Source organism: Chelonia mydas, chromosome 5 (assembly GCF_015237465.2).
Source record: "Chelonia mydas isolate rCheMyd1 chromosome 5, rCheMyd1.pri.v2, whole genome shotgun sequence".
In the NCBI taxonomy this organism is placed as follows: Eukaryota; Metazoa; Chordata; order Testudines; family Cheloniidae; genus Chelonia; species Chelonia mydas.
Genome location: NC_051245.2, coordinates 12824225 through 12851287, shown reverse-complemented (window position 1 = coordinate 12851287; position 27063 = coordinate 12824225). Strand labels below are relative to the sequence as shown.

The 27063-nt window shown below is 44.8% G+C and overlaps 1 protein-coding gene across 2 annotated transcripts in view; it reads left to right on the top strand.

Moving 5' to 3' along the window:
* Positions 1 to 27063, top strand: part of LOXHD1 (lipoxygenase homology PLAT domains 1) — a 303450-nt gene that overhangs the window by 236433 nt on the left and 39954 nt on the right. For both annotated transcript variants that reach the window (XM_043547366.1, XM_037902822.2), the window contains 3 exons: positions 7219 to 7404; positions 14804 to 14931; positions 19725 to 19842. In XM_043547366.1, the coding sequence (XP_043403301.1) occupies positions 7219 to 7404; positions 14804 to 14931; positions 19725 to 19842 (432 nt within the window). The remainder of the gene's footprint in view (positions 1 to 7218; positions 7405 to 14803; positions 14932 to 19724; positions 19843 to 27063) is intronic.

The following is a 27063-nucleotide window of genomic DNA, read 5'->3' as shown; positions in this document are numbered from 1 at the left end:
AGCTATAAATTTAATGTCTTCATTATATTCTTTTTTCTGCAAGAGTCCAAAAAGACTGAATATCTTGGAAAATATAGAAGATACACTGGGACTGAAGTTCAAATTAGTCCAACATTTGGATCAATCAGAGAGCTGTCCATTGAAAAAGACTTCAGTCCAGAAGTTGACTAATGAAGGCATTTATATTGAATCATTAAGTGAAGAGGACGAGAAGTGTTTGTTAAGACAACTGAAAAAGTACACAGACTTGATTCTTAAAAATCTACAGCAGCAACTTCTAGATTCTACTCAACCTCTACGTAACTTTTACAGATCCCTGTCCTATAAAACACCGACAGTTGAGTGGAGTGAGGCACTACCAGCAATGGGACTGCCATATGCTCAGGACAGAACAGAGAATTTGAAAACAGAGTGGACTATCATATGATGAATGAATGAAGATTTGACTTCAACTTCTTTTTTTATCATCACTAGTGGCTCAACTCGATCTTTATGCTATGTTTCCTGAGCTGAAAGAAGTAGGAATTCATCTCTTGCTACTCCCAGTCACAACAGCTACAGTTGAGTGTTCTTTTTCCTCATTGAATAGAATTTTGTGTTTTGAAAGAAGTCGCCTTCTGCCTGATCATGTGAATGAACTAATGAGCATATCAGTTGAAGGAATGGAAGTACTGGACATATGAGAAGCGACCAAAGATGAATGCATTGCATTCAAGAAGTTCATTAATAGAGTTGTGCACAATTATAACAAGAAACCAAGAAGGATGTAGATGTAGTGCTTCATAGAAGGCTTGAGTAGCCAACTTTAATTTGTGTGATGATTGTAAAATCTGATCAAATGGTCATGAAACATTTTTCAGTTTTTATTATGGTGCCATGCAGCCCACCTTCACCCTCACAGTCTCACCCCTCAGCGGCCCTGACCTGCCGCCCCCCTTGTAAATTTGAACACACACACCCTAATTTCAATTCCTGGGGAAAACACAGCTCCTATTCTCTATTTACCTTTTCCCTTGTTGATTTTTGCAGTGCTTCCCACTGAGTTTCATAAGCTGCCTCCAGTGAGAAAAACATCTTGTATAATTTTCTAGCTAAACATGGAAATTGTTTTCGGAGCTTGGAGGGCCTCACAAACGAGAATTAATCATGGCTCATAAGCAATGTGCACAGATCAGAGCTCCTAGAAAAGGAACCTTTCTTTTTTTATTGTTGTTATGGCTCAGGGAGACAGAATTTACATAAACTCCCCATCACTGAGTTTAAATGTAGTATGAATCTTCAAAATATGAATAATTCTTGCTCCACATGGCAGCTACCACCTCCTGAAAGTTAACCCAAGTCCCACAAGTACTGCAGTCTTTCTGCAAGCCGAAGCCCACCAGGACTGAAGATTTCAATAGGCAGTCCATTCCAGGCCATGCCCAGCTGTTGCTGTTAACTTTTCAGATGTGCTGAAAAGCCTTTTTTAATTTTTTTGTCCAGCGAGAGAGAGAGGAGTGAAATATACAAAGAGAGAGAACTCCTAAACAAATTGAAAATCTCTTGAACTTGCATGCCCTGTTGCAGCAGGTAATGGTTAAAGTGTAATGCTTCCATTAACTTCCATTCAAGCAATGCATTCTGACACCTTGAGCTGTGCTTTCTAATAGCTTTTAGTTTATTATCAAGCCACTTTCTTAATGCACTCTAAGTGCCTAGTTATTAACGTTAGGCCAATTTGTTTCCAAGCATTTTTGGTGCAGATTTTCAAAGTTAGGCAAGTATATAACGCCTTTTCCCCCTCCCTCTCCAGTGTATGTTTATATGTAAATGTACCTCTGACCTGGGCAGGTAAGTTGTGGGTGAACAAGTATTGGCCTCCACCAAACTGTTCAAAAGGAAAGGAGAGAAAATCAGCAGTCTGGGGAAAAAGGGATAAAGAAATGAGCAGGAATGGTGGGAGGAAGAGAGGGAATGGGGAATCAGAGAAGGAAGTGTGAAGTAGGTAGGGACACTGTGAGAAGGGAGACAGGCAGGACGAGGGGAGAAAATAATAGAGAAGAAAAGGGGGGAAGGAAATGATGTGAAGGTGAAATTGAGAGAGAGAGAGAGAGAGAGAGAAGAATAAAAATCAAGAAATAACACACAGCTTTTAAGCTAGCCTCTGGCCACTTGGGCTCCCAAAGCCTCAATAGGCCCTATCATTATCCTATCCACCCTCCTATTCATTTGCCCATTTTTCCTTTTTAATGTGCCCTGCCTCTGTTTTGATAGTCACCCACTCAGGGTTTTGTGCCTCTTTTCATGCAGTCCCCTGTGCCTGGAAAGTCTCTCCTGGTTAAAATGCATCTCAGTATGACATCCACAAGCCAATCTGCACTGGCTGCCATGGCACATGTGCTTCTTTTCTTGTACAATATTGTACCCTTTAGAGGTACTGGGGAAGAAAATTGCTTGCTAGTTATCTACTTGGTGGAGGTGAAGAACACCTGGGTATTTGGAATTGGCATTTGCTTGCTATTAGCAGAACGTGAGAGGTTATAGACATAAATTCTTGAGCAGAAATAACAAAGTATATTGCAGAAGATGCTGGAATAGTCTCTGTACTCTGTTTGACTGGCTTTACTAGCATAGTAATATCTGCACTGTGATGCAGTTTGTAATCATGTATTTTAAAGACAGACACAATGAAGATTTGAGTGATATGAGAGGGCCCCTTTGCTGCCTGCTTTGCCTACAGCTCTAAAACTTTGTCATGATAAATTTTAATTTACACATTGAAATAAAAATAATGTGGACACCTGGTAGTCACAGAAAATGACAGGCAGGTACTTGGTGAACGCTGAATAGTGCTTTCTTAAATTCATGTTCATTTTTTTTCTCCTAATAAAGAAAAATAGCCCAGCATCTTTGATTTCGACTACCACAGAGAATCACAATATTATTTAAAATTCCACATTTCCCCCTGTGCATGGGGTGTCTTTCTTGGGCTGATATGCCAGGAATCTAGTCCTGTCCTCATTCAAATCCCTCCGCAAGATTCACTTCTGACATGATACCTACCAGAAAGAGCCGAGCTCATTTCATTATTACAAATTCTGCCCCACTGTGCTGTGCGCTGGACCTGATCTGGAAAGACACTGAGCATCCTCTGCTCTCAGGAGTCCGGGAGATTCTCAGCACCTCCGAGCATCAGACCCTAACCATGTAATCTCTTTGCTGTGACCTTTGTCTGTTCTTTCCCCTTCTGTTTTTTTAGTTTACCCTATTGTTTTGTCACATCTGAAATTTGATTGTAGGCTCTTAAGGGCAGGCTCCCTGCCTTATTATCAGTATTGTGAAGAGCCTAGCAAACTTTAGATTCTGAGAAATAATAACAGTGACTAGGATTTTCAAAGCAGCTGTGAGGTTAGGCACCCAAGTCTCTCTGAAATTCTGCTTCGTTAGGATCCTTTCAGCATCCCAGCCAGAAATATCATCAGTCTTCCCAGGTGGTCATTATGGCTCTATGTTCAGAGACTACCCTCTGGTGTGATTATGACTTAAGACCATGCAATGTATTGATGTGGCTTATTGCACTATTCATTTCGAAAAGGAACGAATATGACAGCTATTTACCATTCCTGCAGGCTCAAAAGTAACCTGCTAAGAAAACTCAAAATTAAATAATCCCAGAGTTATGTTCTGAATGCCCCACTGACCATGCTGTAGGGGTAATTCAGCATTGAACTAAGTTTTAACTCCAGTCCTCAGAACAATGTTTAAAACCTTAGGGTTGCCGACTTTCTACTCGCACAAAACCGAACACGCTTGCCTCACCCCCTGCCCTGCCCTGCCCCTCCTCTGAGGCTCCATCCATGCCCTGCCCCTTCTCCAAGACCCCGCCCCCCACTCACTCTATCCCCCTCCTTGTGTTGCTCGCTCTCCCCACCCTCACTCACTCACTCATTTTCACCGCACTAGCTCAGGGGGCTGGAGTGCAGGAGGGGGTGAGGGCTCTGGTGGGGGATGCAGGCTCTGGGGGGGGGGGGCAGAAATGAGGAGTTCAGAATGCAGGAGGGGGCTCCAGGCTGAGGCACTTGGTTGGAATGAGAGAGGGGTGAGGGCTCCAATTGAGGGGTGCAGGCTCTGGGGTGGGGACCGGGATGAGGGGTTTGGGGTGCAGGAGGGGGTTCTGGGCTAGGGGGTGGAGCTGAGGGGTTTGGATTATGGGAGGGGGCTCCAAACTGAGGCAGGGATTTGGGGTTTGGGAGGAGCTACGGGATCTGGGCTGGGGGGTGTGGGTTCTGGGATGGGATCAGAAATGAGGAGTTCAGGGTGCAGTAGGGGCTTGGGGTATGTGTGGGGGTGAGAGCTCCAGCTGGGGGCGTGGGCTCTGATGTGGAGCCGGGAATGAGGGATTTGGGGTACAGGAGGGGGCTCCAGACTGGGTCTGAGGGGTTTGGAGTGAGGGATGGGTGTGAGGTCTCCAGCTAGGGGTGCAGGCTCTGGGTGGGGCCGGGGATGAGGGGTTTGGGGTGCAGGAGGGTGCTCCAGGCTTGGACTGAGGGGTTTGGAGGGTGGGAGGGGGCTCAGGGCTGGGGCAGGGGTCGGAGCACGGGGGAGGGGTCAGGGTGCAGGCTCTGGGTGGCGTTTATCTCAAGCAGCTCCCAGAAGCAGCGGCATGTTCCTCCTCCAGCTCCTATGCGGAGGCACAGCTAGGCTACTCTGCGCACTGCCCCATCCACAGGCGCCACCCCTGCAGCTCCCATTGGCCACAGTTCCCTGCCAGTGGGAGCTGCGGTGGTGGCGCTTGGGGTGGGGGCAGCGTGCGGAGCCCCCTGGTTGCCCCTACGCATAGGAGCCAGAGGGAGGACATGCTGGCGGCCTCCTGGGAGCTATGCGGTACGGAGGCTAGCCAGGAGTCTGCCAGCCCCACTGTGCGGTGCTGCAAACCGGACATTCAATGGCCCGGTAAGCCTCCAGGATCCCTTTTCAACCGGATGTTCTGGTCAAAAACCGGACACCTAGTCAGCCTAGAGGACCGATGAAAGTCTGCTGGTCTTCTGGATTCTCAAAGGTAGCCCAGAATGCAAATGTTGATGTCAAGAGGTGTCCCAGAATGATGCCTAGTGGGACATTTGTAATGAATTGAGACAAGAAGCAGACTTTCACAGGAGTCCCAACAGAATTTCCCCTAAAGCTACTCTGTGTCTGCTTTCTAGGACTTCCCCATCCTCCTCATTCCTGGCATCTTCCTACAGATTTAAAGAAACAGTGCACGTGTTCTCATAAGGGCTGCTGAGTTGGCAGGGAGGGTGTGGAAAAGCAAGTGCATTCTCCACACCCCCCTCGGAATCTGAGAATTATTGCATCCACTGTGCACTTGAACGTCCCAAGTGGTTAGCATCAATTGTCTGCGGCTGGACAGACATTATCAGTGTAATAATATTCCTAATAGGAGTGATGGTTGAGACTGTTTGATAAAGTGATCATTTGTTTTTGGGTGGAGTAAGATACAGACCTCTCATCCTCGATAGAGCTGTTATTCTTAAAAAGTTATTAGATATTTAGAGGGGTTCAGAAAATAATTTGTAATAGTTGAGAGCTAAGAGTTCTGTATCTCTTAATGATGCATAAGTTTTGCTTTGAAAATAATGAACTGCAGGCATCTCTTATTTCCAGCCTGTTATGAACAGATTGTTCATTAGAATGACAGATGGAGAGAAGTTTTCTTTTTGTGATTGGGATACAGAATTATGCTGTTAGGGATGTGCTAAGATTAATCTCCCCAGTTATTTAACAGTGACACACACGTTCTTGGAGAGGAGTTTGAAGGATTAGCAGTTGACGGCAGCTGTATCATCTCCGGCTGTGATGTTGTCAGATCTCATAGGCAAAGGCTGGGAGACCCGTCAAGGAGCTGCAGAATGATAACTAAATATGAGGCATTCTTCACACTGAGTCAGTACTGAACCAATGCTCAGCATAGTGCTGGGGTTACTGTGCTGCTTCGGGTACCAGCTTTCAGCTGTCTATCTAAGATAAGCAGATGGCACCATCACCATAGTATCAGAGGGTTTGTCTACATTGCGGCATGGCCACTGCTGGCCCAGGTCAGCTGACTCAGGCCATGGGGCTCTAAAGTCTCAGTGTAGATGTTTGGGCTCAGGCTGGTCTCTCTGAGGGAGCTGACCCAGGCTCCGAGTGCCATGGATGTTTTAATTGCAGTGTAGACATACCCTCAGTGCCTCACAATCTTTAATGTATTTATCCTCACACCATCCCTGGGAGCTATGGAAGGACCATTATCCCCATTTTACAGACGGGGAACTAAGGCACAGAGAGACTAGGTGACTTATCCAAGACCATACAAGACTATGGCAGAGCAGGAAATTGAACCCAGGTCCCCCAGTTCCTAAGCTAGTGCCCCTTGGACCAGCCTTCCAGAGGTCCTGGAACCAAATGGTCATTTAAAGATCCATTTAATATTTATAGTACAGTAGCAGTTAGAGACTCTGATCAACATTGGGGCCCCACTGAGAAGCAGACACAGTTCCTGCCCGGAAGAGCTTACAATTCAAGAAAATGAGCCACATACCAAAGTTAGGGAAGAGGGAAGCAATCCGATATATGTATTTTTATATACAGACATATATATGGGGGGTTGGTGTGTGTATGGGAGGGGGTGTATGGCCTTACAGGGTGTGATGAGGCCATTCTGTACATGGGGAATGGCAGGGAAGAAAATGCAAACTAAGCAGAGCCAACAAGTGGGTGGTCATAACTGTTATTGTTGGTGGAGTGGAAGGGGGTGATGCCATAATAGGTGTGGTACTTTCTGCAACAATAGGGGTGTTTCTTGACCATGTTTCAATGTGGGCAGTTGCATTCTGCCTTTTTAATATCACTTCCCCCCCACCCACACACACACACGTATGTACAATTAGGGTATTGTATTGTCCTTCACTTCTGTCTAGGTTTTAAAATCATGGCCATCAGTATGATATCTGAGCACCTTAACTAGTATTAACTGCAGTGGATACTGACATCCTTCCTTTATGTAGAAGTGTCATGCATTGTTTTACATCTGCTCTGTTCCATCCTGGAGGTGGCTGCATTTCAGCAGTACATGAAATAAACTGGCTTTGGCTGTCATTACCAATTAAAACATCTGGTCTGATCATTTCCTGTTAGGATCCCTGGATACATCTTTACTTCCTTTAACAGTCAATGTTTTTCTCTCTCTGAATGTCGTAGCTGGGTCATGATGGTGCCACACCAGAGAGCTCCTGGCTAGTAGAAGAGCTAACACTCATTGTGCCCACTAAAGGGGTCATGTATACCTTTGTCTGTAAATGCTGGCTGGCCAGGGACCGAGGGGATGGTCTCACTTCACGTGTCTTCAACATCCTGGATGCAGATTGTATTAACATTGGCCACAAGGTATGTTCTAAGATGTTGTTACTCTTTAGCAATTAAATTAAAACCTACCTCTATATAAGTGTGTATGTGCCATATATGGTAACAGATTATAACATAACTACAGTGAATACATTTGTAAACTACTGTACTTTCTACATGAGGTTTGGGTTTCTTATTTTTAAAAGGTATCTTTATTATTTATTTATAATTTTTGCTTAGTATCGTTACCTGCTATAAAGCACTGTATATATTTACAATTCTAAAAAAATAATTTCTAATCTGTTATATTGTATGCACAGGAAATAATTTCAAAGTTAACAAAGTAAGATGTGACTTTTTGTTTGAATGAAGTTTGAGGATTGTTTCTGTACAAAGTTTGTGTTTCAGAAAAAAAATATTTTTGTTTTTGCTCAATTAAAAGAAAGCATCTGGAAACCATTAGACTTTTATAGCTTTGCTTATCTCTGAATCAAGTACCAAATGATTTAAATCAAATGTAGCCAAGAAAAATTAAAAAGAAAAGACAAAAACCACTATATATATATATAAACATTTGAGATGAGATGTTGTGTGCTATATTTTAACCAAATACAAATTTAAAAAGCCTGAATTATGCAGTCCTTGGAAATAAGATTCATAATGAAAATACTAGCAGACAATAATGTTGAAGAGTGAGACAATAATACAGTGTTGGTCTGAAATCTCTGTTGGTAAATCTATAGTCACAGCTAAATCACCCTGCTGGTAAAACAGTAATTTCATACATTGCTCCTGACTTCCAACTAAATGAAATTTACTCATAAAATCTTTTTTGTACCCCAGACAAACAGAAGTATAACAACATTTTTTACTGACAGACACAGCCACTGCACACAGCCTTCAACAGTAGAACCTAGTGCACTCATAAAGAAGACTTTGGGCAGAAAACTGGGACTAAGATCTACTTTATCTGAAACGTTCCACCAGTTCTTTAACTTTCACCTTGACAGCTTTCAAAGAGTCAGACCAGAGACCTCCTCTAATGTGTCATCCATAAATCAATATTGATGCTAATTAAGGTTTAAGCTTAGTTTTCCATTAAAAGCTCAGTGTTGCCCACCACTTCCTTAAGTTTACCAAAAGTAATTCCACCCACCTGAAATCTCATATGTGAAGTTATGCCAGAATTTTGTTGGAAAATTTAGGGGAAATTAGGAACAGTGTCTGAGAGCTGAGAGTTCAAATACTGAAGGGTAGGTTTCACTTTTCGAACAGTTCACAACATATTCTGTCCCATCTTTCCTTATAAATGTCTTGAATCAGAAACTCCAAATTTGTTGGCATTGGTGAGGACTGGCACCTTTAACTATTTTTGGAAAGTTAATGGTATGATTTTTCTTCACCTCCTGCACAGCTGCCGCATAATTTAAATGTATCAGTTTTAATTTATTTTCCCTCCTATTCCTTTGACACTCTTGAATAATGTGGCATCCATGACTGATGCCTATAAAACCTACATAATGTATCACACCAATAAGGAGTACAGTGTATTGGGACAGATTCAGATATCCCTCCACTGATAAACCCAAGGGCCTTAGTTACCATGAAAAACATCTGCAAAAGTGCCTAAGTGACTTAGGTAACTAAGTCCCATTGACTTTCAGAGGGACTTCTAGGTCACTTAGGTGCTTTTTGAAATGTTATCGAAAGTCCCATGGAGCATTGGGACTCAGGGACCTAAATCACGTAGGTGCTTTTGAAATATTTTACCCCATGAGTCAAGCTGTTTACGTCTCAGAGAAAGAGAATAAAGTAAAACTAATTTGTTGAAAACGACCCCAAGTAGCATTCCTATGCAAAAGCTGGCACAACTTTAAAGTCTGATATCTTGGGAATTTCCAGAGCTAGATGCAAGTGTTGTGTATCGCACTGGGAGAGTGGGAATCTCCACTTTGCCATGGCTAAGACACCCAATTCTGCACTTGGGACAGAAGAATCCCATGCACTGCTACAGACTAGGGACTGAGTAGCTAGGCAGCAGTTCTGGAAAAAGGGACCTAGGGGTTACAGTGGATGAGAAGCTGGATATGAGTCAACAGTGTGCCCTTGTTGCCACGAAGGCTAACAGCATTTTGGGCTGTATAAGTAAGAGCATTGCCAGCGGATCGAGGGACATGATCATTCCCCTCTATTTGGCATTGGTGAGGCCTCATCTGGAGAACTGTGTCCAGTTTTGGGACCCCCCACTACAGAAAGGATGTGGACAAATTGGAGAGAGTCCAGCAGAGGGCAACAAAAATGATCAGGGGGATGGAGCACATGACTGATGAGGAGAAGCTGAGGGAACTGGGATTATTTAGTCTGCAGAAGAGAAGAATGAGGGGGGATTTGATAGCTGCTTTCAACTACCTGAAAGGGGATTCCAAAAAGGATGGATCTAGACTGTTCTAAGTGGTACCAGATGACAGAACGAGGAGTAATGGTCTCAAGTTGCAGTGGGGGAGGTCTAGGTTGGATATTAGGAAAAACTTTTTCACTAGGAGGTTGGTGAAACACTGGAATGGGTTACCTAGGGACATGGTGGAATCTCCTTCCTTAGAGGTTTTTAAGGTCAGGCTTGACAAAGTCTTGGCTGGGATGATTGAGTTGGGGATTGGTCCTGCTTTGAGCAGGGGTTGGACTAGATGACCCCCTGAGGTCCCTTCCAACCCTGATATTCTATGAGTCTATGGGTATGTCTAAAGTACAAAATTATTTCGAATTTATTCTATTCGAATTGTCAGAAGCGATTTTATACATTCGGTCTTCTGTGTCCCCAGTAAGTGCATGAATTTGGCGAACTGCATCCACAGTACCGAGGCTAGCATCGAATGTCGGAGCGGTGCACTCTGGGTAGCTATCCCACAGTTCCTGCAGTCTCCACCACTCATTGGAATTCTGGGTAAAGCTCCCAGTGCATGACGGGGCAAAAACATTCTCACAGGTGTTTCTTGGTGTGTGTCGTCAGTCGCTTCTCCCTTTGTGAAAACTATGGCAGACAATCGTTTCGCGCCTCTTTGGCATAAGGACGCCATACTGGTTTTAGCAGACAGTGCACTGCTGCTCTCCTGCTACTATGAATCCACCTCTCATTTCCTCTTGTAATCTCTAGTATCGACTCTTTCTCTTCCTCATCGATCGCTTCCACTGCCAGCTCTGCTCGGCCATCATGAACCGAGCAGCACAGCTTCCGCCACCAACTCTGTTCTTCCGCTCTTGCCGCGCTACCAAGCTTCTCCATGTTTTCTGTCCTGGGCTCCCGCCTCCGTGAAAGGTACAGAAGACAACCATTTCCCGCCTTTTTTCGGCTATCGTGAACCAAACAGCACCTCTTCCGCTACCACTCTGCTCTCCTACATTTCGTGCCCTTTTCCCAGGAATACCCATGCAGGCACCATAGCCATGGAGCCCGCTCAGATCTCCACTGCAGTTTTGACCATTGTAAATACCTCGCGCATTATCCAGCAGTATGTGCAGTACCTGCAAAACCGGGCGAGGAAGCGACGACAGTGCGATTACTATAATGATGAGGATATGGACACAGACGTTCCTAGAAGCATGGCATGTGGCGATGGGGAGATCATGGTGGTGTTGGGCCAGGTTCATGCCGTGGAACGCTGATTCTGGGCCCGGGAAACAAGCACAGACTAGTGGGACCGCATAGTATTGCAGGTATGGGATGATTCCCAGTGGCTGCGAAACTTTCGAATGCATAGGGCCACTTTCATGGAACTTTGTGACTTGCTGTCCCCTGAAGCGCAAAGACATCAAAATGAGAGCAGCCCTTACAGTTGAGAAGTGAGTGGCCATAGCTCTGTGGAAGCTTGCAACGCCCGACAGCTACCGGTCAGTCGGGAATCAGTTTGGAGTGGGCAAATCTACTGTGGGGGCTGCTGTGCTGCAAGTAGCCAAGGCAATCATTGACCAGCTGCTATCAAGGGTAGTGACTTTGGGAAATGTGCAAACCATTGTGGATGGCTTTAATATGCTGGGGTTCCCTAACTGTGGTGGGGTGATAGACGGAACACATATCCCTATCTTGGCTCCGGAACACCGGGGCGGCCAGTACATAAACCACAAGGGGTATTTTTCCATGGTGCTGCATGCACTGGTGGATCACAAGGGACGTTTCACCGACATCATCGTGGGATGGCCGGGAAAGGTGCATGACACTCGCATCTTCAGGAACTCTGGTCTGTTTGAACAGCTGCAGGAAGGGACTTACTTCCCAGACCAGAAAATTACTGTTGGGGATGTTGAAATGCCTATAGTTATCCTTGGGGACTCAGTCTACCTCTTAATGCCATAGCTCATGAAGCCGTACACAGGCACCCTGGACAGTAGTGAGGAGCAGTTCACTATAGGCTGAGCAAGTGCAGAATGGTGGTAGATGTGCTTTTGGATGTTTGAAAGCACGCTGGCGCAGTTTACTGACTCGGTTAGATCTCAGCACAACCAATATTCCAGTTGTAATTGCTCCTTGTTGTGTGCTCCACGATATCTGTGAGAGTAAGGGGGAGACGTCAATGGTGGGGTGGGAGGTTGAGGCAACTCGCCTGGTGGCCAGTTTAGCACAGCCAGACAACAGGGTGATTAGAAGAGCACAGCAGGTTGCGCTGCACATCGGAGAAGCTTTGAAAATCAGTTTCATGACTGGCCAGGCTACAGTGTGACAGTTGTGTTTGTTTCTCTTAAAGTTACCCGCCCCCTATATATATGAAAGGAAATAAAGTCACAATTGTTTAAAAACTGTTCTTTATTATTTGTTGCACCAAACACTGAGAGAAATCAGAAGCTAGATGGCAGGGGAGTGGGGGGAGGGATTGGGTTGGTGGGTGGAGGAGGAGGGAAGGACAAGTCCAGAAACCAGATCAAAATTTTGGATATGCCAGATTTCTGCTGCTTGTGCAATCCTCTGGGGTTGACTGTGTGGGTCCCCGTAGCCTCCCCCCCACGTGTTCTTGGGTGTCTGGGTGAGGAGGCTATGGAACTTGGAGGAGGGCGGTTATACAGGTGCTGCAGCGGCAGTCTGTGGTCTTGCTGCCTTTCCCGCATTAGATCCATCATACAGCGGAGCATGTCAGTTTGCTCCCCCATGAGCTTGACCATAGCATCCTGCCTGCTCTCATTGCGCGTGTCCCTCCTCTCTTCGTATTCATGTAACGTTTAACGCAACTCCGCAATTGTTTGCCTCCACGCATTCAGCTGGGCCCTATCAGTGTGGGAGGACTGCATGAGCTCGGCGAACATATCGTCCCGAGTTCATTTTTTCTGCCTTCTAATCTGGACCAGCCTCTGGGACGCAGTAGATAGGGGCTGGGTTGAAATATTTGCACTGGCGGGAGGAGAAAAAGGGAGGGTGGTATTTTAAAAGATACATTCTAGAGAACAAAGGGGACACTCTTTCTCAGTGAAACAGGCAATTCACAGTACACAACACATGTTCTTTCTGTACAAGGTCGCATTTTGCCTCTTATACTGAAGTGCCTGCCACTTTGGTGTGAGTAAGCCATCGATGTTATTGATGCGGCTGGGCAACAGAATGCAACTTGCAGGCAGTCATGGTAAGCCCTAGAAGCACGCGGGATTCTGCTTCTTCCGCATTCATTTCAATGTTTTCAAACTGCCAGGTTCTCTGGGATGATCGCTTCACACAACACGCTCCCCCGCGCCCCCTCTTCCCACTGCATGGCTCCAATGAGGCTCTGAGCAGGGATGAGCGAGCCCTTTAAACTAAATGCGAACAGCCCAGCACAGCTGGGTTTTCCCCCACCCTCCACCGAGTGGCTCTGATCAAGCTCTCACTCACCAGAAGTGCCTTCTCTGGGGTGATGGTCCGGGAACATGCCTTGGGAGTGGGGGGAGGCTATTGTCTCCAGCATTAAGAATAGTTTCTGGCTAGGGGAGGAAACGGATTCCCCACTTGCTGCCTGTGCACTGTCCTCCTCCTCCTCCTCCTCCTCTTCATCCTCCAAAAACTCATCCTCCTTGCTCCATGCTACTCCCCCTTGCAGGTGTCCACGGACAGTGGTGGGGTTGTGGTGGCATCACCCCCATAATTGCATGCAGCTCACGGTAGAAGCGGCATGTATGGGGCTGTGACCCAGAGCACCGATTCGCCTCCCTGGCTTTTTGGTACACTTGCCTGAGCTCCTTGATTTTTGTACGACACTGCTCTGTGTCCCTGGAGTAGCCTCTTTCCATTGTGGCCCTGGAGACTTTAGCATATGTATTTGCGTTTCTTTTTTTGGCATGTAGTTCTGCCATAACAGATTCGTCTCCCCAGCATGCAGTGAGATCCAGTACCTCCCATTCGGACCATGCTGGAGCTCGTCTGCAAATCCGGGACTGCTTGGTCTCTGTGATGGCGGACTCTGCATGGTCGCCTGTGATGGTGGACTGTGCTGATGGTCACCTGTGCTGATGGTGACCAAACAGGAAATTCAAAAGTTCCCAGGGCTTTTACTGCCAACCTGGCTAGTGTATCGGAGTTAAGAGTGTTGTCCAGAGCGGTCACAAGGGAGCATTCTGGGATAGCTCCCAGAGGCCAATAATGTCGAATTCGATCACAGTACCTGTAACCCGGAACTGTGATCTCGATTTTAGCGCTACTCCACTTGCCAACGTGGAGTACAGAAATTGGATTCAAGAGCCCCTTAAATAAAAAAAAAACTGGTTTGGTGGTGTGGATGGAATCAGTTTTATTTCGAAGTAACTCGGCTAATTCCGAAATAACCGCGTACTATAGACCAGATTCTAATTCTTGCTGTGCAATGTGGTGAGATACGTATCAGGCTTTAAACCTGTCACTGCAGCAGGACTGAATATTGTTCACTCTGGGCATCAGAGCAGTAGCATTTGGGGAGGCAGGTCAGGGAGGAGACTGTATTTGAGGAGAAGAAACAAACATTTTCCTAGCAAGTTGATTTTTTAAAGTGGCAGCAGTTTGAAGCTGCTTGGGGCGGGGCTGGAATATCGAAACAGTCTCGAGGGAGATGGATTTCTGGGCAGAGTACAGATGAAATAGACAAAGCTGTATGATCATTGCCATTTATCTCTGCCTCGCAGTTCATCAGATGCCTATCACTTCCAAAGTGTGTATGGGTGTAGTAATAACAGAGTCTCTCTCACACTCAGACACATTGTGGGGGCTGTCAAAACCCTCTGAAAAGGGTTAGGTGATGAAAAAGGAAAATATTTCATAATACGTTTTGGCCAGTAACTTTGCAATAGAAAATATCAGTATAAAGGGAACCGGTATTAAAGGTACAGTGCAATGATAACTACACTTAAAGAAGCAGACAAACTGCAGAGTTTGACTCGCTTTTTGCTTAGGCTTTTGTTTGAATCAAGAATAGCTGTTTGCAGTGAGACGCTTCATGATTGTTTCAATCCTTGCCAGATTCTATATGAAGTTACAGTTGTGACTGGAGACATCCAAAATGCTGGAACGGATACCAGTGTTTACATGACTCTCTTTGGATCCAGCGGGAACACTGAGGAGATGCGGCTGGAAAAAAATGGAGAGAGGTACAGTATCTTGTCCTCTTTGTTCCTTAAAAACAGGCAACAACAAAGCTCAGCTTTCAAATTTAAACACAGTCAGGGCCCTGCTCCTGCTCCCACTGAAGTAAATGGCAAACGTGCCATTGACCATTTCCAAGTTGTGGTATTGGACTTAACAGCGCAGTGGGAAGAAATATACTGTGCAACAAGTGATATATCATCCTTGGGCATTTGCACAAGTCTTGGAGTTTATCCTGTTTCTATGCAGTCTTAAACCTAGACATTATACGGAAAATTGTGAATACAGATGCTCCCCAGGTTACACAAGACCCGACTTATGCAAATTCGCATTTATGGAAAAAGTTCCATAAACCAGAAATAGGATTTTTGAGTTGGCGGAAATTTTTGCGTAACGTACAGGTATATGTTTCCGACTTCTGCAAAATTCAAGTTACGCAAGGCTTTCCGGAACGGAACAATTGCGTAAGTTGGGGGCATCTAAAGTCTTGTGTCAGCTACAGCCAGGGTCATATATATTCCATGGTATCATAGGGGCAGTATCTGATGTGGAATCCACCTTTGCGGGAGAATCTAAGATTTGGGGATTTTATAAATTTATCTTTCATAGTTGTGAAGAAAATGTAAAAAACACAGATTGAATGTAAACTGACACTGTAATTCTGCTGACAAAGCCATGTGGACTGACCCACCCATACCAAGGGGTGGTGTACTCTGTAGCCTCAAGATAACCATTGTAATTACTTCACTAATGATCACTTTCACAGACACAGCTAAAATATGTACCCTATCATCCTAATCTGACTCCATCACCTTTCCGGATGCCAAAAGCTCAAACTGACCCTTACTCATCTGCCAAAACCACCAGCATCCTCGCTGATATCTTCTGCCATCCAGTTGTACCTTATCAAAATGTGAGGACAGCATGGAATGAATATCACAGGGATGACAGCAATGATTGTAAAATTCCATTTCAATTTTAGTTAAATAAACCCCTCCATTTTTAATATTTATACGAAGCTGCCACAGCATTTCCAGGCTGCCACACCAGAAAGCTGCAGGATCCAAGGATCTAGCCACAGAATTTAGATCCAGTTTGCTGTAGGGGACACCAGACCTTTGACCACAGCCTGACATTAACTGACTGAGTTCTGATTCTGTGTATAGCGCACTGACTAGTACTACTGAAAATAAGAGCTCTGTGGCCAGGATGATGAAGAGATGTTATATTTTCAGGTGGCAGTAAGGAATAGTTACATGGGCAAGTATATTCATTTGATGCCTTCCTGTGTTTCGTTATGTAACGAGAAGGGTGCTGTTGTTTTGTTTTGGAAAGGTAGAACGCATTTACCTCTGCCTAAAATCTCTGCATCATCTTCAAAGGACCCAACCCAGCAGAGTGGATACGCTCCCTTCTGAGCCATGCAGGCTACAGAATGCCATCGCTTTTGGATCCAGACAGAGACACGCAGAAGACAGTTTGTTTCCAGGCATGCTCAGGTGCTTTTAACCTAAGAGCACCAGAGAGATGACCTTCCCCGGCCTGCTGCCCTTTGCAGCTCCCTACACTTTTGCGGGTCTGTCTTCCAGTGTTTTAAGCCCAATGTGCAACCCCAGCAGGTCAGGGAGGGGGATGGACTGTTGTTTTTCTTGTTTAAGAAACAAAACCAGTCCCGTGTCAGCTGAAAATGCCTATGAGGGATGGGGAGAGACTCCCAGGCACTGGAGAGGAGTCCTTCAAGATAGCTGTAGATATCCCAAACTCCCCCCGTTGACTGAATAAGCCGGGAAATAACTTACATTACTGTAACTACTGAGGGAGGCCCACAGAGCTTCTATGACTAATTTTAAAGAGACCTGACCACAACATACTACATTGTGTGCCGTGACAGGGCCCCACAAAACATAGTGAAAAGCAACAGAAGCAGCAACGGAAGTACATGGCCAGCGAGTGACTCCTAAGGAATAACAGCTAATGTGTGCAATATATAAAGCAGCTTTGCACACACTGTAGCTCTCCCACAAGATGTCACAGACCAGGGCATGGGCAGTCAAGCCTAGTGCTCGGAGCAGCCGCTATCCAGCCTAGCGCTAGAGTCGAGATCCAGGAGCCAGAGCCGAGGGTCAGGAACAAGGAGTCAGAAACCAAGTGGGGCTGGAGTGGACTGGAGCAGGATAGGAGCAAGGCTGGCACAAGGCTGAGAACAAGGCAGGTACAGGAGCGATTGACGCTGTGGGCATACACAGTGAGCATTCCCTGGCTGAGTGCTACTAGTGGTCTTCAGAGCAGTCCTGGCAATGCCACTCAGCCAGTCAGACCATCCAGCTGATTAGGGGTTAACTAGCTGCTCCAGGCCCAACTGCAGGCCCTCATTCCTGACCCAAGATTGATTGTAACCTGCCCATTACTTGCATTGGCATGGCTGTCCTTAACACCCTCAGCAGAAGGGAACTTTACACAATGGGCACACTGCCTGTTTACTTGTAATTCCTGTTGTCTCTCAGCCCAGCAATTCACAACACAAACTTCTATTGATTCAAATCCCATACGGAAACATCTGTAATCATCACACAACTGGACCGAGAGAGGGGGAGGAGAAGGCACTGAATACAAAATTGTTAAAAGAGACACTTCATCTTTATTGGGGCCATCCAGTACCAGCTCACTGACAGGAGCTCTCCACCTTACCAAGAAACAACTCTCTAACCTGTCACAGATTTAAGGCGATTTTAGTTACGTTACTGTTTATTGCCCAGACCTCAAGACAATAGAAACATTTTTTAGTGGAGGCGTGGATAGGAAAGCTTAATGAAATCCTGCAGACAAATGGTTCAGTGTCCTGAAGAAGACATTTTGGCAAATACTTTATCTCCTCCAGTATTCCTTCCCCGCCCCCTCCCCCCCCCCCAGTTTTTATTCAGATTTACAATTCTTATGTTCATGCTCATATAAATTAGGGATAGAAAAGACCAATTAGGTCCTCCAGTCCATCTCCTTAGGGCGATTGTTTCCCTATAGTGTAATGAGTTCTTGTGAGTAATGGGTTGGATATGAAACCTACAAATTCTGAACAGGATATTGACTGATGACAGGAGGTTGAAAGAACGGGTTGATGGGAGACTGCTTAGACTAGAGTTATTTAGCCTGGAAAGGACAAAAGTGTGATGGGGCATAAAGCTTTACAAACAACGGTGTCCGTAATGAAAAGTGATGGTTTGCTCCTTTTCATTTTGCCTTATAAAGTTAGAAACTGGAGAATCAATCCACTTATATCATGAAAGGAAATATTATTTTCCACAGTGTATAGTGAACCTTGGAATTCACTACCACAGAAAGGAACTGAGGCAAAGAACATAGCACAAGTTTTCATGAGGGTGAGGGTAAGGTAAATTTAATCATTAATTCCTAGAAATGGACCTGAGTCAAAACCCACACCTGATGCCTCTGTAAATCTGGGGAATTTAAAGTCTGGATGAAAATTTTGCAGCTCATGCCAAAACTATTGGTAGCATCTGCAGCTATGCAGGCTGAGATAATGGCTCAAGGATAATCAGATTTACTCTATAGGGTGTAATCTGACCAGAGGCTGGAAAGAAATGTTTCCCTCATATCACAGAGTTTCACAACTGGTAGCAGATACAGCCCACTGCCAGGAATGGGGTGCCATTACTATTTATTATCTAGTCTGTAGTAGTGCAGTGTACAAAGCTGTGTCCAAACACATGAGAAGACACATGCCCTGTTCCCTAAAAAACCTCATGTTCACAACTTTTAAATGATGGACAAATGGGAAGACCATACCACACATAAGCAGAGGAGCCAGAGTGATGGCTGGTCGTTCCACTGGTGTTTTGGGGAATAGTTTATGCAAATATTCCTATCTCCAACCGCCCTGCTAGCTAGTGATTAGTAGTTGGCTATTTTCTTGTAGGTCTACAGCAATCCTGCCAGCCTGAGTGGGATATTACACGGTGGGCCTGGGAGTGCATTGGCTGTAGACAGCCTGCAATAACACATGCTTCTCACTATAGGTGAACAGTGGCCCCTCTGGAATCAAAGGTTAAACTCCTGTTGACTTCAATGGGGCCAGGATTTCTCACTGTAAGCATAGATACTAAGCAGCTGGTGAACTAGACACACACTTAACCAACGTACTACATTATTCAAGATGCACATTCCAGCCCATCAGTTGGCCCTTTTTCCCCTGGTTGTTCCCCAGCAGCAAAGGCCAACGTTCCCTCTACTCTCTTCTCCGCATAGTGCAACAGCATGACAGAATACAACCCCTGGCTTGAGGCCGAGTTTCCAAACACTAGCCTGTCCCAGGAGTAACAGGAGATGGCTTCAATCTGCAAACTTCAATTCCAGATTCAGTCTCTCAAAAAGTTTGGGGATATGTAGATGAGGTTTGTAGTTTTGCCCCATCTCTACTAGTAACACAATTTGCATGTGCACGGTATAAACGTAGTTATATCTGTGTTACAACCAGAGTAATGAGCCGTGCTGTAGATTAGCTTGGGCAACCTACAGTGGGGTTTGTATTGGCTTAATTCTCAGGGAAAAAGAATCCCTGTCCAAACTGGGCAGGGGAAGCTTGCCAGAACCGTGCTAGCATGCAATAACCAGACTGGGAAACTCAAGTCCAGAACAGTGCACATAGAACGGGTGGTTTACAACCATTTTTACTGAGGTTGCTGGCCCGGTTTGAGTTGTAGTATGCACAGAGCATGGTGAATGCATCAGCACAAGAAACCAAGCCAGATAATACAAAACCTGCGTGACCTTTTAATTTCTCCAGATTCGAGAGAGGTCAGGAGGACACTTTTATCATGGAGATTGCAGATATTGCACCACTCAGGAAGATGAGGATCAGGACTGATGGAAAGGGGACACGCCCAGACTGGTTCCTGGAAAAGGTAACATGGTTACTTCATGCAGTACACAAATCTGAACTCTGTTGTGTCGAGGACCCAAGCCCTAGTGGTGGGAGAACAGAAAGGGACCAAGCTGTGAGTAGGAATAGTTGCCTTTCTCATTCACACCATAACTAACACTCTTGTAAAAAGAAAAGGAGGACTTGTAGCACCTTAGAGACTAACAAATTTATTTGAGCATAAGCTTTCGTGAGCTACAGCTCACTTCATTGGATGCAAGTGAGCTGTAGCTCACAAAAGCTTATGCTCAAATAAATTTATTAGTCTCTAAGGTGCCACAAGTACTCCTGTTCTTTTTGCAAATACAGACTAACATGGCTGCTACTCTGAAACCTAACATTCTTGTAGTGTTTCTTTCCTTTCAGTTTCCGAATTCTTATCCTGGCAGAATCTGAGACCAAGGAGATTGGAGGGTGCGGGAGGGGAAAAAATGCAACGTATAACTTTACCCAAATGGAGTCTCTGCTGTTAAATGTCTGTCTTCCTTACTAGGAAAGAACGCTGGCTCAGTGCCAGTGCACCTGGAATATGTTATGGACTGTATGATGTAGTGAGAGCATCTAGAAAAACTGAGCTGCTGTGTGTGTATTGAAGAAATGATCATTCACTAGCAAGTGTGGGTAAATAGTACCAGCTGAGCTGGCTGGTGCATTATAAAAAGACAGTTTTGGGCAACTGTAAATCCTGTAAAACTGAAATGCATCTCCCATCCCCCATGCAATTTTTTTTTCTTTTTTCGTATGGCAACTATGGATTATTTTCTCTCTTGTGTTTCCAATGGAACCAATAATCTGGCTGCGCTGGGAAGAGGGATCAAGAAGCATATGGGGCAGCACTGCAGTGGGGTTTCCAGGTATGGGATGTAGCAAAGGCCATCACCATATGTATCACAGACAGCAGATACTTAGGGGGGCACATGCTGCTTCTTCCTAAGGCAGTGTCAGGAGCATTCGAAGGTATGCCCCATTCAGCATGGACTAAGGCATTCTGCTTGCCTCTGCCCTGTGTAGGCTGCAGATGCTAGAGGTGTGCTACTCAGCTGCCATGAATCTACACCCTTATCTTAGCATGCCAGGGACAAGTAAAGCCAAAATTGAGATACTTAGAATCCAGATGATTTTCCCCAGGAGATGAATTTGTGACAGGTCACATTTAGGGGTTGCTGTATATCTCTTCAGCAGCAGAACTGTTTCTAGGTTTGGCTGGTTTTTGTCTTGTTTTCTAGTTCAGCTCTTGAAAGGTCTGTGAGGTCTGGTCTACACTACACAGGTCGATGTAGGGCAGGTTACGGTGACCTACTTACGTCAGTGTAAACACTACAGCCTCGTCGCGCTGATGTAAGTGCCCTACTACAGCAACATAATAACTCCACCCCCACGAGAGGTGTAGGGCTTATGCCGGTGTAGTTAGGATGACGCAATGTAGACACTGCACTACTTAGGTAGGCTCTTGGCTGTCCTGTCAATTTCAGGGCTCCATGCTGGAGTTGTGAAACTGACAAGAAAGCCGGGCAGCTAGAACCCAGCAGCCCCCGGCTCCCTGCCAGGCTGTGGCCACCCGGCTCCCCACTCCCAGGCAGGCTGCACCTGCCCTAGCTCCCCACTCAGAGAGCCAAGAAGCCTGGGCAGTTGCCCCCTCTCCCAGCGGGGAGATGAGAAGCCCAGATGGCTGGCCCCTGTTTCCCAGTGGGGAATGGGGAGGTGAGAAGCCTGGGCAGCTGGCCCCCGCTTCTGGTGGGAAACAGGGAGATGAGAAGCCCAGGCAGCTGCCTCCCCACTCCTCTCAGGGAACAGGGGCCCCGGCTCTCAGCCGCCCCACACTGCCCCTCTTCAGTCAGTGAAAGCACTCCTGGTGAGGACAGGCACCACCGACAGAAGAAGGGTAGTGTGGACATCAGCCACCACAGTAAATCAACCTAACATAGGTTGGTTTAAGTCTGTAGTGTGGACATGCCCTCTGAGACCCCAGACTGCTTCTTCCTGTCCTAATTTCCTTGTGGTGTATTTGTAGCCCCATGGTCATTATTTCAGGACACAGGAAAGTTGCTCTACATTTGAACCCAAATGTAACAGTTTTTATTGCAGGGTCATTTCTGTTACTCTGAGTGAGCCTCACTTGTCAATTGGCAGATTCAGTAAGGGCAGAGTTCTCACCCTCTCTCTACACTTTCCCCAAAGCATGTCAAGCTCATATATTCTGAAGTTTTCCTTTCAGTCTTTAAGGGGAAGAGAGTGTTTGGGTGAAATTTTCAATGAGACTTAGCTTTCTAAGGTTATGTTTCTAAGAGCCGTAGGTTTCTAAGGGCCAGATTTCCAAAGGTATTTAGGCACCTCAAGATGCAGATAGCTGCCTAATGAGATATTCAAAAGTGCCTAAGCAGGTGAGGTGCCTAACTCCCAATTAAATTAATACTCCTTCCTTACTAATGGATTGGAAAGTACTTCATTTTCATCAGGTGATACAAGTACATCAGCCTGCTTCTTTCCAAATACAGAACAGAAATATTTATTAAACATTTCTACCTTTTCAACATCATTATTAACAAGTTTTCCATCTCCATTTAGTAATGGTCCTATATTTTTGTTAGGGTTTCTTTTGCTCCATTTTATTTTCCTTTGCCCTACTAGCCATGGATTTTTTCCGTGATGACTTTAGCTTCCCTTATCAATTTTTTGTTCATATTAACTTATAATTTATATTCATTGCTATCTACTCTATCCCCCATTTTTTCTATTTGTTATGTATTAAGAATTTTTTTCTAATTGCTGCCTTCACCACTTAACGAGGATGGGCTTTTATTCAAAGTGTCCTCTTTCTTGACTGTAGAATTTGGCGTTTTAGCTGTCTAATACCCTCCTCTTAAACGACTCCCAATTTTCATTCACATTTTTCTGTCTAAAATTTCCTCCCAATCAATTTTGTTCATTTTCCTCAGTTTGGGGAAATTAACCCTTTTGAAGAACTGCTGCTTGGGACTGTCTTCTTTTTGCCCACATTAGACACAATTAGGTCATGATCACTGGTCCCTAGGCAACCACCCACTGGGGTGATTAATTCATCTTTATGCACATTAGCGAGGTCCGAAATAGAGTCATCTTATGTTGGGTGCATTTTGTGTTAGAAAATTACCAACTATAATTTTTAGAAACACTAAGACTTAAATACTAAGTTTTCCTATTGGCTGCATGAGACCTACAACATATTTTCAAATTGAGGATGTGAAAACATAACTTTTATTTCCGTACACCTTACAGAGAGGTGCTTAAGGAGTAATGCATACTGTTCTCTAGTTTGATTTGGTGGTCTGTAACAGACCCCCACCAGTACCTTCCCCTGGGTTTGTTAGCTAGAGCATTGATTTATATGCATTCAAGATCGAGCGGTTCTGAGATGTCAATAACTATAAAAAAGTTAATGGTATCTGTAATGTAGAGTGCCATCTCTTTCATCCACTCTATCCTTCCTAAACAGGTTGTAACAATGTAATGATTTTAACATTCTAATAATGTGTCCCACAAGGTTTCAGTAATACCAGTACCAATTATATCAAATTTCTTCTCAGTGAGAATTTCCAACTCTAATTGTTTATTGCCCAGACTCCTAGCATCGGTATGTAAGCAATTGATATTTTCCTTCTCTTTACATTCTTTGTCACATTGGTTCAATTTGTTCATTACAGGCTGAGTTTGTACAACATTCACCTCCTTACCATTCTCCTCTTGGATTGTTAATTTAACACCCCCCGGGCTGCTCCAACTAAGAAGTCCCTTGCTGAATTATCTGTCCACTCTGATGGAGTCACCAATGATGATTGCTTGTCTTCTTAGGACAGTTGAAGAATCTCTCTTGGTAGCTGATTGCTTCGTACCATATCACAAGAATGCCCATCAAGTATGTCTCCTGTAGCATTCTGTTCCATTCTCCTAGAGATAAGTTCCTTGATAGTTGGCTCACTGAGCTGGCTCACTAGCTGGATTGAATGCCACCTGTTTCTCTTTCCTCCCTCTTGGTCTCAAATTGCCTATCTTCTTCTTTGGTTTATACTCTCTCCAATGGCAAACCTTCCCCATGTGGAATCTGTGGCGATAATTTCTGAATCTGGTTGTCCAAAAAGACTTCATTTTCTCAGACACTACACAGTGTTGATACCTGTGCTTCCAGACTATGTATCTTGTCCTCCAGTATGGCCACCAGCTTGCATTTCATGAACCAGAAATCTTTACTATATTCCAGCAGAAAGGAAAACATAGCACATCCCAAGCAAAACACAGCAGTTGTTCTCTCGTCATTCATATCCACTACCTGGCACAGAACCATACCTAAAACAGAAGGAATCACACTTCCTATTGCAATTCCCTCCAAAACTCCCCTGGTTACTCCTGTTCTCCTCCTTAAATGTTCACTTGGCAACTGACTTATATACTAAGACTTGCTGCTTAACTTTACCCCATCAGAGACTTCAAACACCAGATCTGATCAAAGAATCCCAGCCACATGGTCCTCATGGAGATGCAACAAATAGACCTCACCTGACCTGACCTGTTCACCTGGTAACCCCCAGCCACACAGCCCTCACAGGGTATGTCTTACACAGGGATTAAAAAAAACTGCTGCTGGCCCAGGTCAGCTGACTTGAGCTCATGAAGCTTGGGCTCCGAGGCTGAAAAATCACTGGGTAGACATTCAGACTGGGACTGGAGCCGGAGCTGTGGGACCCTGCAAGGTTGCAGGGACCCAGAATTCGGTCTCCCTCCCAAGCCTGAATGTCTACACAGTGATTTTTAGTTCAACAGCCCAAGCCCTGTGAACCCGAATCAGCTGAATTTGGCCAGCCACCATCATGCCACGGGTATTTTATCCCTGTGTAGACATCCCACAGAGACAGACAAACAACTAATGCACTACATTCTTTTTTAATGCTTTTGAAAATCGGGTTTAGGGTCCTAAGCCACTTGGGCACTTTTGAAAATTTTGCCCTCGTCTCCTTTTTAGTACACAAGTACAGGAGAGAGGGAAGAAGCTGAGAAAGCTGGACTTCTCTATTAACTGTAGTGCAATTTTTCGAACATTCTTTATTGATTCTTTTTTCCTGAGGTAAAAGTACAACATGATATTCTCAACAAGTGAACCAGGACAGGAGTGATCCATAAAACGGGAGAAGGGAGCCATTGTGTGCCCTGATTTGTATTCCGAATTTGAAAATGTATGTAGCTTGGTGTGACATGAAAACTGATCTGAACCATTTCTCTCAGCAATGCATATTAAAACCACATCATGAAATACATGGGGGGATATTGCTAAAATCTCAGACAGATGGTTCACAGTTAGTGCTAACTAACTGTGGTGAAGTGAGAAGCTAGATTAAGCTATCAACCCCATAATTAACCATTTGTTGCTCTATTTAGCCATAGGACATTCTCAGTTTTCTTGTTTTGTTGAAATAACAATAAACTTTCTTTTTAATTCTCTTTGGTCTTTTTGTAAACAGTTCACTGATCATAATTTATGCTGCTTTTAGTTTACTAGAAATGGAAGTGCACAAATACCAATGAAAATGCATGAATTGTCATTAAAGATGTACATAGCCAAACTTACCAGCAGAAAAGGTATTTTTCTTCAAAATTCTTTTTCTCTATTTGAGATATGTTGCAACCCCATTCAGAATCTCAGTGGGGTAAATAACCTGATACTTAAGATCCAAACTGCATTAAAAATGCAAACGGATTTAAAAGTATGACTTAAAATATTTAAAAATGGATTGAAAATTATGGCTTCAAATATTCATGGGATCAAGATCTTGATGCATAGCATGTTGAGCAGTAGTCATCATTGTTCATAGTTATTTATATATCCCCAGACATTAACATGGCATTTTACAAACTTAGTCCCCAGTTCTGCAAACAGATCCCTATGTGCACACACAGCAGTTTGGAGCACTGGGGCCATGCAGTAAGGGGTTGAAAGCTCTGAAGAGCTTAGGAAAAAATTCAAAACTTGCCACTGATTTGGGGTGATACAATTTTGGGATGTCTACCTTGAGACGCTGAAGGCCTGATTTTTCAGAATGTTGGGCGCCTATATCACCGACGGGAATTGCGGGTGCTCAGCACTTCAGGAGATCAGGCCCTGGGTGGCTGAAGTCAGGAGACCCAAGATTCAAAGCACTTAAAAGTAGAGGCCACTTTTTACAACTGCTGTTGTCGGGGTTCTGGGCCACATGGCAGCTCCACCTAGTGCCTCAATGGTTATACCTATCCCCTAGTGATGAGTCCCCTCCAAGGATCCTGCTAGCGAAGGTAAAGCATTTCAGTGGCTCTGGGAGGTAAGGTAGAGGGTTGGGAAGTAATGGGAGGAGATGAGGATTTGCTGAGTGGGAGAAAGGGAAACTGTTAGGCCTTTAAAATCTGGGCATTTGATTCATTGGGGGTTGTATAATCCATGCCCAGTCTGCTATGAAGCTGCCTTAAAGCACTCCTTGCATTACATCCAATACCTGACAAACCATCTGAGTTGGTATTGTTTGGTTAGAGTTTTCCTTTCTATTATAAAAATTCCATGAGAGTTTGAGACAGTTCATTCAAAGCAGAGCCCGTAAGTGTTCTCCCTTTGCAATGAAGAGGGAGTTATTCTCTTTCCTTTTTCAGTGTCCTGATGAGAACAATCACAGAATCAGAATCTCGTTATGGATTCTTCTACACATGTGTGCTGGGCACTTTAAAGTATAAGCACAAAGGCAATTACCCCCAGCATTGGTTTGTGTACATTAGGGAGTCTGCAGGCCCCCGGGGGAAGCTGTTCAGATTGGACTCTTCTGGCAGATGTGGGTAGAGGTCAATTGAAATTATTGATGTACCAAACCTCTCCATTACAGTACTCAGTGTGACAGGTTGGATCACAGAAAACCCCTTGGGAACTGCCAGGTGATATGCTGAGACTACTTCTAACCTATTTTCCCTGCCATCTTGGGACTCCAGAACCTTGCCAGTTTGAGCCAGAGACGCTAGCCTGTACAAACCCAGACCCAGGTCTGAACCACGTCCCGCAACAGCTGCAGGCTTAACTGAAAACAGCTTAAGAAGTGTTCCTGTCTCCAACACTCGGATGCCGAGCTCCCTATGGGGTCCAAACCCCAAATAAATCCATTTTATCCTGTATAAAGCTTATACCGGGTAAACTCATAAATTGCTCACCCTCGATAACACT